This window comes from Adiantum capillus-veneris, chromosome 9, assembly GCF_014529385.1.
Source record: "Adiantum capillus-veneris isolate H3 chromosome 9, ASM1452938v2, whole genome shotgun sequence".
In the NCBI taxonomy this organism is placed as follows: domain Eukaryota; kingdom Viridiplantae; phylum Streptophyta; class Polypodiopsida; order Polypodiales; family Pteridaceae; genus Adiantum; species Adiantum capillus-veneris.
Genome location: NC_140939.1, coordinates 8,084,540 through 8,100,212, shown reverse-complemented (window position 1 = coordinate 8,100,212; position 15,673 = coordinate 8,084,540). Strand labels below are relative to the sequence as shown.

General features: G+C 42.9%; 1 protein-coding gene across 3 annotated transcripts in view; it reads left to right on the top strand.

Moving 5' to 3' along the window:
• The first annotated feature begins 212 nt into the window (after positions 1-212).
• The window catches only part of LOC147450100 (S-adenosyl-L-methionine-dependent methyltransferases superfamily protein), a 63,342-nt gene continuing 47,881 nt past the window's right edge, over positions 213-15,673 (top strand). For 2 of the 3 annotated variants that reach the window (XM_086519435.1, XM_086519436.1), the window contains exons 1-2: positions 213-428; positions 500-626. In XM_086519435.1, coding sequence (XP_086375561.1) covers positions 308-428; positions 500-626 — 248 coding nt within the window. In that variant the 5' untranslated portion in view covers positions 213-307. The remainder of the gene's footprint in view (positions 429-499; positions 627-15,673) is intronic. The other variant, XM_086519434.1, reaches the window with a different exon arrangement.

Here is a 15,673-nt window from a genome sequence, read left to right as displayed (position 1 = left end):
CTCTTTACCCTATGCCGTTGACACGTGCTCGACGTGCAACCTCCATAATCCTTTAACTTAAGGGGAAATTACCAAAATACCTCTCTAATTTGTGGAAATTCCCAAAATACCCCTCAAATTTCAAAAATATCCTTTTACGTATCCGAGGTGAAAAGGAGAAAATAGGCTCTCTACTTTTGAACGTTGGACACGCTGGAACGTATCACTTATTAATTTCAGTGCGAGCGAGCGCGAAGAACGAAGAGAGCGAGAAGAGAGAGAGAGAGAGAGACAGAGAGTTAACGTCGTATCCTCAGAGACCTCAAAAATGATACGACGATGTTGCAGCAGAAGCTTGCAAGCCACAGCTGTTGGAGCTCGCCTGCTATACACGGCCTCTTATGCCCACCCAGCATCGCTCTCACATCAACCACGCACCGCCAGCTTTGGTGAGTATTTTACTTACCTTAAACACCCGACTCTACGTTATCAGGCATGCCTAACTGCATTCAATCTCTAGGATTCAGAGAAGTTCCAGAGGAGGAGAAGGAACGGCTTGTGGGGAATGTCTTCACAAGTGTGGCATCCAAGTACGATTTGATGAATGACATCATGAGCGGAGGACTCCATCGGCTTTGGAAAGACAGGTGCAAATGTGCTGCATTGCTTCTCGTTTTCTTGTTTGTCAGTAGAATGTGTAAAACGTTTCATTACTTGATCAGAGTAAGACTAGCTCCATTGTTTTTAGTGGACATAGTTTTAGTATTCCTATTGGTGGACATGGAGCCAGACGATTTAGGGAAAGAGAATTTTTATGATGCATGAGCAAGAATTTTCAAGGCATGAAACCGGCATGTTTCTCTTCTTTAAGCGACATGTTGGGCACCCCCTAGGGCCTAGGATTTGGAGTTTGCCAGTAGACGGTGTGTTAGAGAGGATGACTAAAAGGAGTAGAAAGAGATTATGGAGCAAAGAGGAGAGAAAAGAAAGTGACAATGATGCTATGCAAACGCAAAAGAAATCAAACTAAAGAACTAATGTCATATAATTGTTGAAAACGAAGGGTGGGAGGTGAAATGTATAACACTTCGGCTAGCTCTGAAGGCAGTGAGCAAATGTCCATTGCCCATGTAAGGATATTATTACCTAGATATAGGGGAAATGGGTCTGGTCGGCATGCTTTTTAAAAACATTACGGCCAAGATAAATGGAGCAGTGTTTTTGTGGGGGAGCAGGAGAGAGAGCCCACTTGCTGTCCTATGCAATGAGAGTGAAGGAGAAGGGGAGATTGGCGCAGAAAGAGCACACGTAGAGAAAACGTGAGAGAGAGAGAGAGAGCTCGTTGGATTTTTGGGAAAAGCCACGCTATTGTTCTTTTGGGCTTCACATTTGAGTATATGAGTAAGTGACTAGGGGGCCATTCACACTTGGGCCCCCTCACTTATAAGTCTTTTAACTTATAAGTTAGTAAATACAAGGCACTTAGGCCTTTATTCCCTAACAACCTCCCACCTAAAGGCAATGTACCTTGGGAGATCAAAGAATCAACTAACTATGATACATCAGCTGATCATGCACTTACTCATCCAACACTCATCATCTGACGGCAATATGCAAACCGCTCTGCTGGAAAGATCCGCAGGATTGTCATCTGTGTGCACCTTGACAAGTGTAATGCTCTTGTCATCAAGCACACTCCTGATAAAATGATACTTCACCTCTATGTGCTTTGTCTTGGCATGAAAAACAGGATTCCTTGCAAGCATAATAGCACTCTGACTATCACAGTGTAGCACAGGAACCGGTGACTTAATGCCAAGCTCTTCTACCAAACTCATGAGCCACAAAGCTTCTTTGCATGCCTCAGTGGCAGCCACATACTCAGCCTCAGTGGTAGACAAAGCAACACATTTTTGCAGTCTAGAAATCCAAGAAATTGTACCTCCTGTGAATGTAAACACATATCCAGAGGTAGACTTCCTGCAATTTGGATGTCCAGCAAAATCTGCATCTGTAAAGCCATGCACAAATGTCTCACTCTTCCCAAAACAAATGCACAAGTCTTTAGTGCCTTTCAAGTATCTCAAGATACACTTCACTGCTTTTCAATGCTTTTTGCCAGGATTGCTCATGTACCTGCTTACCACTCCCACCGCAAATGCAATGTCCGGGCGTGTAGCAACCATAGCATACATCAAACTGCCAACGGCTGATGCATAAGGAATCTTGGCCATTTCAGCCCGCATATCATCTGTGTTTGGGCAGTCATGTGCAGTCAGTTTTACATATGGAGGCAGCGGAGTACCAAGTGCCTTTCCCCCATCCATATGAAAACGATGTAGCACCTTATTAACATAATCTCGTTGAGATAGATACAGACGCCTGTTAGGTCTATCTCGAGAGATACGCATGCCCAAAATATGATTAGCATCACCAAGATCCTTCATGTCAAAGCGATTCTTTAAGCTTTGCTGTAATGCATCCAACTCCGTGATATTTTTACCCGCAATAAGCATGTCATCAACATACAAAATCAGCAATAGAAGAGATCCATCACTTGCCGTTTTGATATACAAACAGTGATCATAATTACTTCTTTTGTATCCTTGAGACCTCATGAATGTATCAAACTTGTGATACCATGCACGGGGAGACTGTTTCAAACCATACAAGCTCTTCAAGAGTCTACATACTTTCTTCTCTTGCCCCTTTGACACAAAACCTTCTGGCTGCATCATATAGATCATCTCAAGCAAATCGCCATGCAAAAACGCTGTTTTGACATCCATTTGCTTTAACTCCATATCTTCAGAAGCAACCAGGCCTAAAACAAGACGTAATGTGGCAAGCTTTACAACAGGAGAAAAAATCTCATCAAAATCCACACGATGCTTTTGCTTGTACCCTTTAGCAACCAAACGTGCCTTGTACTTAGAAGAAGCATCAGATGTGACCTTGGTCTTGTAAACCCATTTACATGGCAGAGCCTTATGCCCTTTAGGCAAATCAACCAAGTCCCATGTATGGTTTTTCTCCAAAGATTGCATTTCCGAAACCATTGCTTTGAACCATTTCTTACTGTCTTCCTGTTGCATAGCCTCTTTATAGCAAGACGGCTCACCACAATCAGTAAGCATGACATAGTCCAAAGACGGTTCATATCTATCGGGGGGCCTTGTCACCCGAGTAGACCTACGCACCCAATGATCCATAACAGGTGGATTTTCAGCCTGTAAACCATCAAAAACAGCAGGCTGTTCAGCCGGTTGCATCGCAACAACGGGCGGTCTAGGAGCATCAACCTGTTCCCCTACCTGTGGTGCATCAATGGCAACTTGTTGGGGCTGATTTTCAGCAGCTAATGGCTGATTTTCAGCAGCAAATGGCTGATTTTCAGCAGCATTTTCAGCATGTAAAGGCTGCTGAACATTGGGCCTTCTTGGCTGTCCATATGTAACATCTTCACGAAAAACAACCCGGCGCACTTCCTCGACCTTTGTGGGCTGTTTGTGCATGCAATTCTCATTGAAGATGATATCATTGTTGCGTATGATTTTCCGTAATGCGGGATCCCATAATCTATACCCCATTTCACCATCCTCACCATATCCTAGGAAAATGCATTTATGAGACTTTGGTTCTAGTTTGGTGCGCAGTTCACTCCGGATGTGAACATAGGCCTCACAACCAAACACTCTTAAATGTGCATATGAGGGTGGCTTGCCAGACCACACCTCCTCAGGCACCTTTCCACTCAAAGCCTTGCTAGGTGAGCGATTAATCAAGTGAATAGCTGTTTGCACAGCTTCTGCCCAAAAACCATGAGGTAATGCAGCATGTGACAGCATACTCCGAACTTTCTCTTGGATAGTCCGGTTCAACCTCTCTGCAACTCCATTCTGAGAGGGATTAAAAGGAGTCGTGAGCTCTCTTTTAATACCTTTAGTAGCACAAAAGTCAATAAATGCTTTTGATACATACTCCCCCCCATTGTTTGAGCGCAAAGACCTAAGCTTCTTGTCAGTTTGATTCTCAACAAACGCAAGAAACTTCTTGAAAGTATCCAAAACATCGCTTTTAGCACGTATTGGATACACCCACACCTTACGTGTAGCATCATCGATAAACGAGACAAAATATTTCTTTCCCCCTAAGGACAACTGTGGCATTTCACATACATCGGAATGCACTAAGTCTAACCTGTGAGACTTCAAAGAAATAGACCTTTTGTGCGGTGTTTGACTGTGCTTACCATAAATACAGTGCTCACAATGAGAAAAATCAGCATACCTCAAACACGGCAAATAACCACAACGAGACAGAGTTTCCATACCTCTTTTACTCATGTGTCCCAATCGGCCATGCCACAAAGAAACACTTGGCTGCTCGGTTATGGCGACAACATGGTCACGCACACTAGATACATGCAAAGGATACAAAGTGTCCGATTTACAACCCTTGGCTACAATCCGGGCCCCTTTACAAATTTTCCACTTGCTATCACCACAGGTGGTGTGATAGCCTGCATCATCTAGCTGCCCTGTACTAATCAAACTCTTCTTGAGTTGTGGCACATGACGCACTTTGTGCAAAACAAAGGTCATACCATCAGCAAAAGAAAACTGGACATTGCCAATACCTGCAATGTCACATGCATAGTTGTCTCCCAAATAAACAGTGCCCTGCACTTCACCTGAGTACTGTGTAAACCAATCCCTATGAGGTGTTACATGAAAGGAGGCACCTGAATCAAGAATCCAAGTATGCATGTCCACATCAGAACCCATAGCAAGGGTATGTGCATCCACAGAAGAGGCATTGAGTACATCAGTGCTGCTGTCACTGTCACAACTACTAGCAACATTGATTTCCTCAATCAACACAGTGCTCTTCTTGGCATTTCCCTTGTCCTTTGCATCAGTTTCAGCACCCTTGTTCTTCTCTTTCTTCCACTCATAGCATTCCCGTTTATAATGCCCTTTCTTTCCACAATGATGACACACAACATCTTTCCTACGAGATTTGCTGCGTGCCCTGTCCTTACTGTCAGATTTCTCCCTCTGTTGAGACCTGCCTCTCAAGTGCAATGCATTAGAAGACCCACCTGTGGTGTTCTTCCTGTTCATCTCTTCCATCAAGAGAGAACTCTCTACATCTGCATACTTAAGTGACGCACTTGAGTTACTAAGAGCTGTCCGGAATACATCCCAACTTTCGGGCAATGTGCATAGCAGAAAAGTAGCTTTGAACTCCTCATCAATCGTGAATTTCAGCTCTGTCAGTTGGCTGAAAATAGAATTGAATTCATTGAGGTGCACTGACATGTGCGTGCCCTCCTTCATGCGGAGATCCATAAGCTTCTTAAGCCAATACACTTTACTGGTAGCACTCTGCTGTGCATACAACTCGTCTAAACGCTTCCACATGCCCCATGCTGTCTGCTCATTCTCTACATTGAAGAGTAAATTGTCAGACACCGAAAGCATGATCGTGGAGCGAGCCAACTCGTCCACTTCTTCCCATTCTTCAACCTCCATATCAACCGGTTTCACACCCTGTAACTTAATAGGTTTCGCCTGTTTCTTCTGCAACATCACATTATAACATTGCTTCTTCCATATAGCAAAGTTATGGGCACCTTCAAGCTTGCGAATGTGCAACAAATTGCCACTTTCACTGCTAGAAGCCATTCTGAGTGATTGCAAACACTGAAATCCTGTTTTGCCGACCTAAACACGCCCAAATGTGCGCAATCGGGCAAAAAACAGCTTGCTGTTACAGAAAAACAGCGAGCAAATTTCACGCGAAATCACCCCAAAACGGCGTACATTCACTGCCAAACCCTTACCAAAGGTTTCCACAAGGTGTATACATCATTTGCTTGCTGAAATTCCCTGTTTTAGGGCAAAAATCAGACCTGTAAACACCTGTTTTGCTGAATTTTCAGAACCTCGTTGGTGGAAACACCTGTAAGATTGACTTGTGAGACTTGCCCTAATGAAATTGCATCAAATTGACCCAGAAATTGGTCAATTTCAGCAGAAATAGGCTGCTGTTCGTCAGTTTTTGAAACCCTAATTTTGGGGAAACTGTCACCGGAGGTCGATTCTACACGGTGAGAGGATCCCTTCGCGACAGAGTTGATCGAAAACGGTTGAATATCCTTCCCGCAACGAGCAAGAACAGAATTCTGATCTGTGTTGCGAAGATGGCTCTCTTGGAAACCCTAAAGCTCTGATACCATGTGTGGGGGAGCAGGAGAGAGAGCCCACTTGCTGTCCTATGCAATGAGAGTGAAGGAGAAGGGGAGATTGGCGCAGAAAGAGCACACGCAGAGAAAACGTGAGAGAGAGAGAGAGAGCTCGTTGGATTTTTGGGAAAAGCCACGCTATTGTTCTTTTGGGCTTCACATTTGAGTATATGAGTAAGTGACTAGGGGGCCATTCATACTTGGGCCCCCTCACTTATAAGTCTTTTAACTTATAAGTTAGTAAATACAAGGCACTTAGGCCTTTATTCCCTAACAGTTTTGCCTGGTAATGGCAACATTCCGCCCTCCTGGTGCCGCTTCCATCGATGGTCACATTTCTTCTGGTGTGATTCCAAGCTGAGCCGCCAATTCCGTCGACATGAAGTTGGCTTTGGATCCTTTGTCGAAGAAGATAAGGACTTCTTGATCAGGTACTTTGCCCCATGCACTGCAGAGCTCCGTACTCTCGTTTGTTTGTTCTGGGTTAGTCTCTAGAATCCACAAAGTTCGGAAGCAGCCCTGCCTTTGTCTTTCCTTTCTTTGCATGCTCCTTTGCCGCTTTGGAACTTTCTGGTTTGTCCCCGTTTGACTCTTTCTTAGGACACTTCGCAAGAACGTGCCCATGTACTCCGCAACTGTAGCACTTGCCCTCTTTGTAGTACTTAGCATGTTGCTCAGCTCCCGGTTGAGAATCTCGGGCCAGTTGGCTTCTTGTTCTGCTGTTTCCTCTTCTTGTCACTGTTGAACGGAGTTTGCTCCCTTTGCGTAGATCTTCGCCTGTACGATGGGTACGTAAATGTGCCAACATGCATACCAAAGCCCTGCTTGGCATGACCCATAAGTATCTTGATGGAGTCAAACTTCTTTTGTAGACAGTATTGATGTATTTCCTTGGGTAAATTGCAGCAAAACCACTGAACTTGTTGCTTGAAGTTAATTTTCTTAAAGGAAGAGGCAGGTAGAAAAGTATCCCAAAACCTCTGACAATAGGCGTCCAAGGTATCTTCCTTGGTCATCCTCAGATGATTCCAAGTTGTGATAACATCTATTCTTCTATGAGCCATGCAGAAGTGAAGACGCGCTTGGATTTTAATCACTTGGTGGGCGCTTCCTAAGAGCGGGTCGACCACCAAGTATGGGCATTCCCTTTCAGATACGATGATGCTCTTCGTACTTTAGAATGTTCGGAAAAGCGGCCTACCGAAAAGACTATGTCAAACTGTTATATAAAAGCAAAGCCCTGTGGTTGTTCTTATAGCTTGAAAATGTGTCAAACTTGAGTGCTGTCTAAAATCCTTGTTCTTCCTGCCTTTCTTCTCCAGACGGTCAAACCGGTCCAGACGGTACCGGTATCTTCTCTTCTTTCCAAACATTGACTCATCTGAATTAGAACCTGCCTTGCTCCCTAGGGCTTCAATCTCTAGAATTGAGCGTGATGACTCTTCTAACCATAAAATTTTTGCTTATAGACATTTCAAACGGAGATTGGTTTACCTATCTAGAGCCATGGAATTGGGTTCTTTTTCTTATAAATTATTTGAAAGGTATAATATAAGAATCCTATTTAAGCTCTTGTATACCCTTGAGAACTACTCTTATGAAGATTTGGAGCTAAGAGAGTCTCATAGTACTCAGCTTCGAGTACTATTAGACAAATTTTTGAAGTCCAAATATCCTAGTCTGAAAAATCCCTTGGTTGGAAAGAAAGATTTGTTGATAACTATCTTTACCTCCCCCGACTTAGACAAGATTGGATTAAGCTCTATTTTGAGATCTCAAGAAGCTTTGGATGCTCTCCCTCCTTGTCCGAGAAAGGTATGGAACCATCTTGTCATAGCTTTCAAATATGTGAAAACTTTAGGACAAAAAGCTTTCAACTATAGTGACATAGGACGTAATCTTAAAAAGCAAGAAAGGCTAGCAATCTCAAGTATTGATTGCACTTGCAGTAAAACTGTCTTTTCTTCTTACGTAAATGGAGCTTTGGGTCATGTAGTTACTGCCGATTGTTCTATCCTTCCTTCGGATTCCTTGAAAGACCTTTTCTCAAGAGGTACTAAATATAGGCTCCCTTCCTCAAACGACTCTTGCCTTCTCAAAGCCATAGAAAAAGGAATTTCTAGTTTTGTAGTAAAGTTTGAGGAGTCTTTAGGAGTTCAAGGTATCTTTACCCATTGGAAGTCTGTAGTCCTCAAGAAAGCTTCTTTGAAATTAGCATCTTGCTCTCGGAACGTTTCTTCAGGAAGGAATAGCTTATCTTCTTCTGATCGTGGTGAAATTTCATCGCGATTTTGTAATCTCTTATGTAGATAAGTGCTCTAATAACTTTGTTGTTACGTGCAAAAAGTTCTAATTAGAATACTTGTTAGGTGAAGTAAACTCTCAGACTTACAAGGATTGTGATCTTTCAATGCAAGATGTTATCTTGAAACATCAAAACTTTTGTAAGTCTTTTGGTTTCAAGTGCTAGCCTAAATTACCTTTTCTATATACCGTTTGGAAGTTCCACAAGAATCCTATAAAGCCTAGATTTATAGCTGCTTCTTGTAACACCTCTTTGACCGAGGTTTCCAAATGGCTTAGTTATTGTTTCAGAGCCATTTTACATAGCGTAAATGAATTGTGGAAAAATATGCTAAAGGAAGCAGACGTACCTACCGATTCAAGTTGGATGTTAAATGATTCAGTAGGTGTGATTCCTGTTTTAAAGTTTTTGAACTCTTCAAGAAGCCTTAAAGAGAAATCTTCTCCTTTATGTCTCCAAACTTTTGACTTTACAACGCTATACACGAAGCTAAATTTGGAGGACCTTAAATTTAGAGTCAAGTCTCTTATTTCAAAAGTTTTTGCGTACAAGCTTGAGAAGGATAGGTACAAGGCATTGCTAGTAGAAAAGTCAGCCTTGAACTTTGACTTGTTATGGATGAAAAATAAGAATGTAGATGTAGACAAAGGAGGAAAGAGATTCACCAGGATTGTAGATGACATTGACATCATATCTTGGTTAGATTTTCTTTTGGACAATTTATATATAACCATCGGGGACTCTTTTTTCAAGCAAACAACTGGTATCCCTATGGGCACCAATTGTGCTGTTTTTCTTGCTAATTTCTATCTTTTTACTTATGAGTTTGATTTTATGGAGCGTTTTGTCCGTGCTAACACTTGCCCAATATTTTTGCACAAGTTATGTGTAACAAATTGTTGACGTGTCAAAGCCTTGAAGAAGGGAGCCAACTTGCAGATGTCGGCCGAGGGGCCTAAACCCTAATTTCTGCCAGAAACCCTAACTGCTGAAACCCTAATTCTGGAAACCCTAACCCTAAAACCTGCAAACCCTAATTTCTGCCCAAAACCCTAACTGCTGAAACCCTAATTTTGGAAACCCTAACCCTAAAACCTGCAAACCCTAATTCTGCTGCCAGAAACCCTAAAACTGCAGAAACCCTAACCCTAACTCTAAGGACAGATTTCTGCGTTTTGCGCTGGCTGATGACGTGGTAGGCTGTACGGATTTCCGTGATGGACCAGAAGCTTTTGAGTTTGAAAGTTTTTATGTAAACTGCTTTTTGGACCAGAAGCTTTTGAGTTTGAAAGCTTTTCATGTAAACTGCTTTTTAGGCCAAGGGCCTTTAAATATGAGGCTAGGGCTCATTCTCTGGCATGCTTCCTGGAGAAGGTGCAGAGTCTGGAGTACCGGCTTGTACTTTGATGATGCAATATAAAGAAATACCGAAAGGGGCGCCAAGGTTTGGGGCCAATACTCTCTGGGGTGGACTTCCGCCACTCCGTGTCGCGTGTCGTCTCTCTCTTTCAGTTCAGTTGTATTGAAGTGCTAAAAGTCTGTTCAGTCTGTTCTTTTCTATTGGCACGTGGTGCCCGCATTTGTGACAGTGGTATCAGAGCATCAGGCGTGTGCTTTTCTAAAAGCATACCAGTCCTACAAAAGAGCAGATAGAGCTATTAGAATTTGATTCGAGGATATCTTCGCGCTCCAACCCGGACTTATTAAAGAGCAGACAGAGCTTTATTCGAGGATATCTGCGCCTCCCAACCCGGACTCATCAGCCACCCCCACCCTTACTTCATCGCGCATCGGGCGCGCTCCCGTCTTCACCGCAGTGTCTTACAGGGCATAAGCCAATTAAGATCACTTGCAAGAGAAGGATCCAAATTTGTTTCAAGTCACTGTTTTTTCTCAGAAGCAGTGCTATGCAGATGTTGATTTCTACAGCTACCAAGCAGCATACTCCAAAGTGCAACTTCTGGCAGAGTGGGGTATCCTGAAATGCTTGCCATGGAAACCCTAGCAGATTATAACTTGAAGTTTCTCGACATCTCCCAATAGATGTCTCTTCACGAGTAGATGAACTTGGAGAGCGAGTGCGATTGCTATCATGGGACTACCATCACTGCCGAAGAAACACTGTTTGTTCAAGAGCTGATGGACCATGTTGTGCTCGGCTATGACCTTATGGAAGAAACCTAACCCTAATTTTTGGTGCAGGTTTCAGGATGGAAAGTCAGTCGACTTTTCGAGCTCGATTGATGTCGAGATTGCTTTTTAAGTTTGAGTTCTGTTTGAGCTTGTTTGGTGATCCTGTTTGGAATTTGTTTGAAATGGATGGTATCTGTTTTGAACCTGTTTTGGTGCCGATTTGAATTGTTTCTCTGGTTTGATACTGGTTTCAATGATTGGTGATTTTACTCCTGGGTGGAGAAGTGAGAAATACTGTTTTGGTATTGTTTGAACCTCGGAACGACGCAGGCCGATGCTGAGGAGCGTTTTGTTGTATGTTTGAAAACCTCCGAACGACGCAGGCCGATGCTTGGGGAGCGTTTGGTTGTATGCTTGTAAAATAATTGTTGGTGTGACTCCCGGCCTGGACCTGGATGGTTATGCGGGAGGAGTATTAAGAAGTCTGAGCAGTGGTTACTCTCAGCACCTCCAAACGACGCAAGCTGCGGTCTGGGGGGCGTTTGGTTGTAAAAGGCCTCTATATCTCCCGGCCCGGACCCTTTTAGGTTATGCGGGAGGAGTGATGAGGGAGTCGTTGAATATCTCCCGGCCCGGACCTTGTTAGGTTATGCGGGAGGAGTGTTCATCGGCGGCTTTATGTTTCTATGTCTTGTAACATGCATATGTGAGCATTTGTGTTGCATTGTGATGTGCCAAACACTGAATATTCCTAATTGGATGAGATTGTCTGGGTATGTAATTTTAGTGCATCAAGACACCCGAGGAAGATCAGTACGGTCTGGGTGTGATGGCTAATTTTACTACGCCGGATTATCAAGAGTTCCGATCTGGACGAAAGGAGAAGCTAACTCCTTGATCAAAACAGCCGATAGGAGCAGCTAACTCCTTGATCAAAAGAGCAGAAAGGAGAAGCTAACTCCTTAATAAAAAGAGTAAACTGATTGTCCCTCGGAATGTCCCTCGGAAATTTTTGAGCTAACTTGAGTTGTTTTGCAGATATGCTGTAATCGCGGACGATTACTCTCTTTCAAGAAGGGGAGATGTAACAAATTGTTGACGTGTCAAAGCCCTGAAGAAGGGAGCCAACTTGCAGATGTCGGCCGAGGGGCCTAAACCCTAATTTCTGCCAGAAACCCTAACTGCTGAAACCCTAATTCTGGAAACCCTAACCCTAAAACCTGCAAACCCTAATTTCTGCCAAAAACCCTAACTGCTGAAACCCTAATTCTGGAAACCCTAACCCTAAAACCTGCAAACCCTAATTCTGCTGCCAGAAACCCTAAAACTGCAGAAACCCTAACCCTAACCCTAAGGACAGATTTCTGCGTTTTGCGCTGGCTGATGACGTGGTAGGTTGTACGGATTTCCGTGATTTACGTTGGCAGCTTTTGGCATTGCTTTTTGGACCAGAAGCTTTTGAGTTTGAAAGTTTTTATGTAAACTGCTTTTTGGACCAGAAGCTTTTGAGTTTGAAAGCTTTTCATGTAAACTGCTTTTTAGGCCAAGGGCCTTTAAATATGAGGCTAGGGCTCATTCTCTGGCATGCTTCCTGGAGAAGGTGCAGAGTCTGGAGTACCGGCTTGTACTTTGATGATGCAATATAAAGAAATACCGAAAGGGGCGCCAAGGTTTGGGGCCAATACTCTCTGGGGTGGACTTCCGCCACTCCGTGTCGCGTGTCGTCTCTCTCTTTCAGTTCAGTTGTATTGAAGTGCTAAAAGTCTGTTCAGTTTGTTCTTTTCTATTGGCAGGTGGTGCCCGCATTTGTGACATTATGCAATGTAAGACGCTTTGTAGATGATCTTTTTGTCTCTGACGTTTCTTCTTTTCAAGATTTTATGTACTTGAATTCGAGTTTTGTAGGCGGAGGAATTTATCCCAAGGAGTTTTGTGAACTTAACTGTACAACAAATAGTGATTGTTGTGCCTTTTTAGACGTGAAGATTTTTCAGACTCCCTTGGGATTAGAAGTAGATATCTATGAGAAGCGCCTTGAACCAGAATATGCCAATCTAAAAATCATCCGTATGCCTCACATTTCTTCGAACATTTCTCTTTTAGCTAAGTACGGTGTCATTTGCTCTCAACTATTTTAGATTTTCTCGTCTTTGTTCTAGTAAATCTACTTTTGTTGTTCAATCTTGCCATCTTATTTCTTTACTAGTTGAAAAAGGATACTCATTCAAAAGAATCATGAAAAACGTTCGTTCATTTTTGCATCGTAGTAAGTTTATTTTTAATGTTTCTTCCTTTGGAATGTTCAAGATTATCAGTAGTAAATTCAATAGAAGTGGAGAGCTAAAAAGCCCACTTATTGTTTGATTCAATAACACCTTATGTTGTTATTTTGATCTTAGCGCTTCTAGTATTTTTACTATAGTTGACAAATGCTAGCCTTTATCATGGTTGAGTATGCTCATCACCTCCGGAGGGTGATAAAAACTCAGCTTGTTGGTTTTGTAGAGTACGTTCAAAGCATGAATGACCTTTATATAAACCTGCACTTACTCTTGGACACTGACGACGTGAGTAGGGATGTCATAGTTGTTGTCCAAGCTATGCATGATAAATGTCACGTGACACATCCAACCCTATCTGTCCGTGGACAAGCTACAGCATGATCAGGATTTAGTCAGTCCAGTCAGTCTAGATTAGAAGTGATCTGGTACTTTTGTGAGTCTATTCGTAGACCGTGCATGCCCAGTCACTTGGTATAGATGCATATCCTCTGGTTGCACACAGCATGATCATAAGCATTCCCATCAGAATCCATCAGAATCCTTCAGAATCCTTCAGGGGAATTTTCCAGTGCATTTAGCCTATTTTACCTATTTTTGGTATTTTTCACTTATTAATTTAAGTGACTTTCCAACAAAAGTAAGTAGGACAATTTGGGTAAGAAAATATATAAGCAAACCAAAGCTAGCACTATTTGGCAAAAGAGGCAACACGAGCTCCACGCTCAATAGGCAACTTCTCAGCAGACTCCCCCCCCCCCCCCCCAAAGAGACCTAGCGTTTTTGGAGCAGAGCCATCACCTAGCGTTTTCATCACCAAATCAGCCAGCGATTTGCTTTTGCAGATTCCGGCGACAGCAGAACCTTAGAGAAGCCTAGCGTTTTGCATTTTGTAGAGCAACTGGCGACAGCAGCAGAATTTCAGCCCTAGCGTTTTTGGTTTGTAGATCAGCCCCGGCGTTTTGCAGCTTTACCGCGACGGAACAGCAAGGAGCATTAGCGTTTTCAGTTTTCAGCAGTTAGTACCCACAGATAAAGTCCCGAACCTCGCAGATCTCACCTTCCCGCAGCAGTTCCTCGCCGCACGGTCATTTTCCGCAACAATTTCAGCCTGAAAAACGCAGATTTCAGCATCTGTGTTTTCAGCGCGTCGTCGTCGCATCGTCGTCATCGACATCGTCACCGACATAGAGTTAGAATTCAGCAGATAGAAGATTAGCAGATTTCAGCCTGTAGCGTTTTTGGACAGCAGTAGCAAGATTGCAGATTTCAGCCCTTAGGTCGACTTCGTCATCACTGTCGTCATCGTCGACAAAGCCTAGACTTGCATCAGTCTCATGCATACCATTTGTACCAGATTGTGCAATCATAAGTAGACCACTCTCGTCGACGAGTGGGGCCTTCGGAGGAGGGTTTTACAACATCTCTGGTGTCGTATCTCCCTTCTCTCTCTATCTCTCAGTCTCATACATTTTCCCGCAGTGTCCATTCACTTGGTTTGTGATCATAGCATTCTCTCATTAAGAACGGAAGGCTCTCCCTTCCATAAGAACAAAAGGAACCTTGAACACAGTTCGGAGCACTCATCTTAAGCAAAGCGCAAACATTCATTCCGCTGCACTTAACAATAAAGGTGATATACTTATTCTTCCTGTTAGGACAAGCAGCGAAGTTGAGATCACATATTGTCAAGTTTGGTTCTTTGCTCTTCGTAGGTTTGTAGTAGTATTCATTTTTCGATTTCGTATTTAGCTTTCCTGAGGACTTAAGAATGTGTTCCGTTAGAAGTTGTTGTGCGAAGTTGGATTAAATTTTTAAGATGTCTTATCCTTTTTCTGCTTAAAGTTGAGTACTTGTTTTAAGCAAAGTAAGTTGCGTCAACCTATTTTACACATGCCTTTTCTAAAAGCATTTTTAAGTTAATAATGTTTTGTTTTATCTAGTTTTGTTTCGTAGCAAATAAAGTGATTTAGTTTGTTTGTTTGTTTGTTTTTGTTTTTCTTTTCTTTTCTTGTGTCCCTTGCATTTATAGTTTTATGAATGCTTTATTCCCTCTTATAATTCGTGAGTTCAGACTATTCTGAACTTATGAAGTATATAAGTCTTGCTGATCTTTAACTGGTTCTTGTGGTTGACTCCTCTGGGTAGCTGTTGTAGGTGGTGCTAGAGGTGGTCGGGTCCTACCGACTTCCTCTTCATTGACATTTCTGGTTTGTAGGTGCAACTTCTTGTCTTTAAGGCATGCCACTTCAACTTCTAGCTCATATGTAGAAGGAAACTTTCCCTTCACCTCTCTTTAAGAGTTGGCTATAAGCCAGCCACAAACCAATCCTTCTTTAGAAAATCAAGTGCTCCCTCGTTCTCTCTCAGCGATGTAACCCATCGTCCCCATTGATCTACAAACTTCGACTCATATGATGCGTATTCTATCATGCTATCTCGCTTCAATTCTGTCAACAATTGCCCAACATTCTCTTCGATGTTGTGCCCTCTCCTAAACGCTTGACAAAGGCTGCTCTTAATATGTCCCACTTTTCTTTCGTTGTTTGTGCCAAGGCATTTTTATGACCTTGCTTCCATCTTCATTAGAAGTCGGAAGATACGCAAGCGCGTAGCATCATCATCTCTCCCAGACATGACATAAGTTATTTCCAAGTTGCTAGAGAATCTGCAGCATCTTCACCCACCTTACCAGTGAAGGTTGGGAATGCTACACTTGCCATTGTA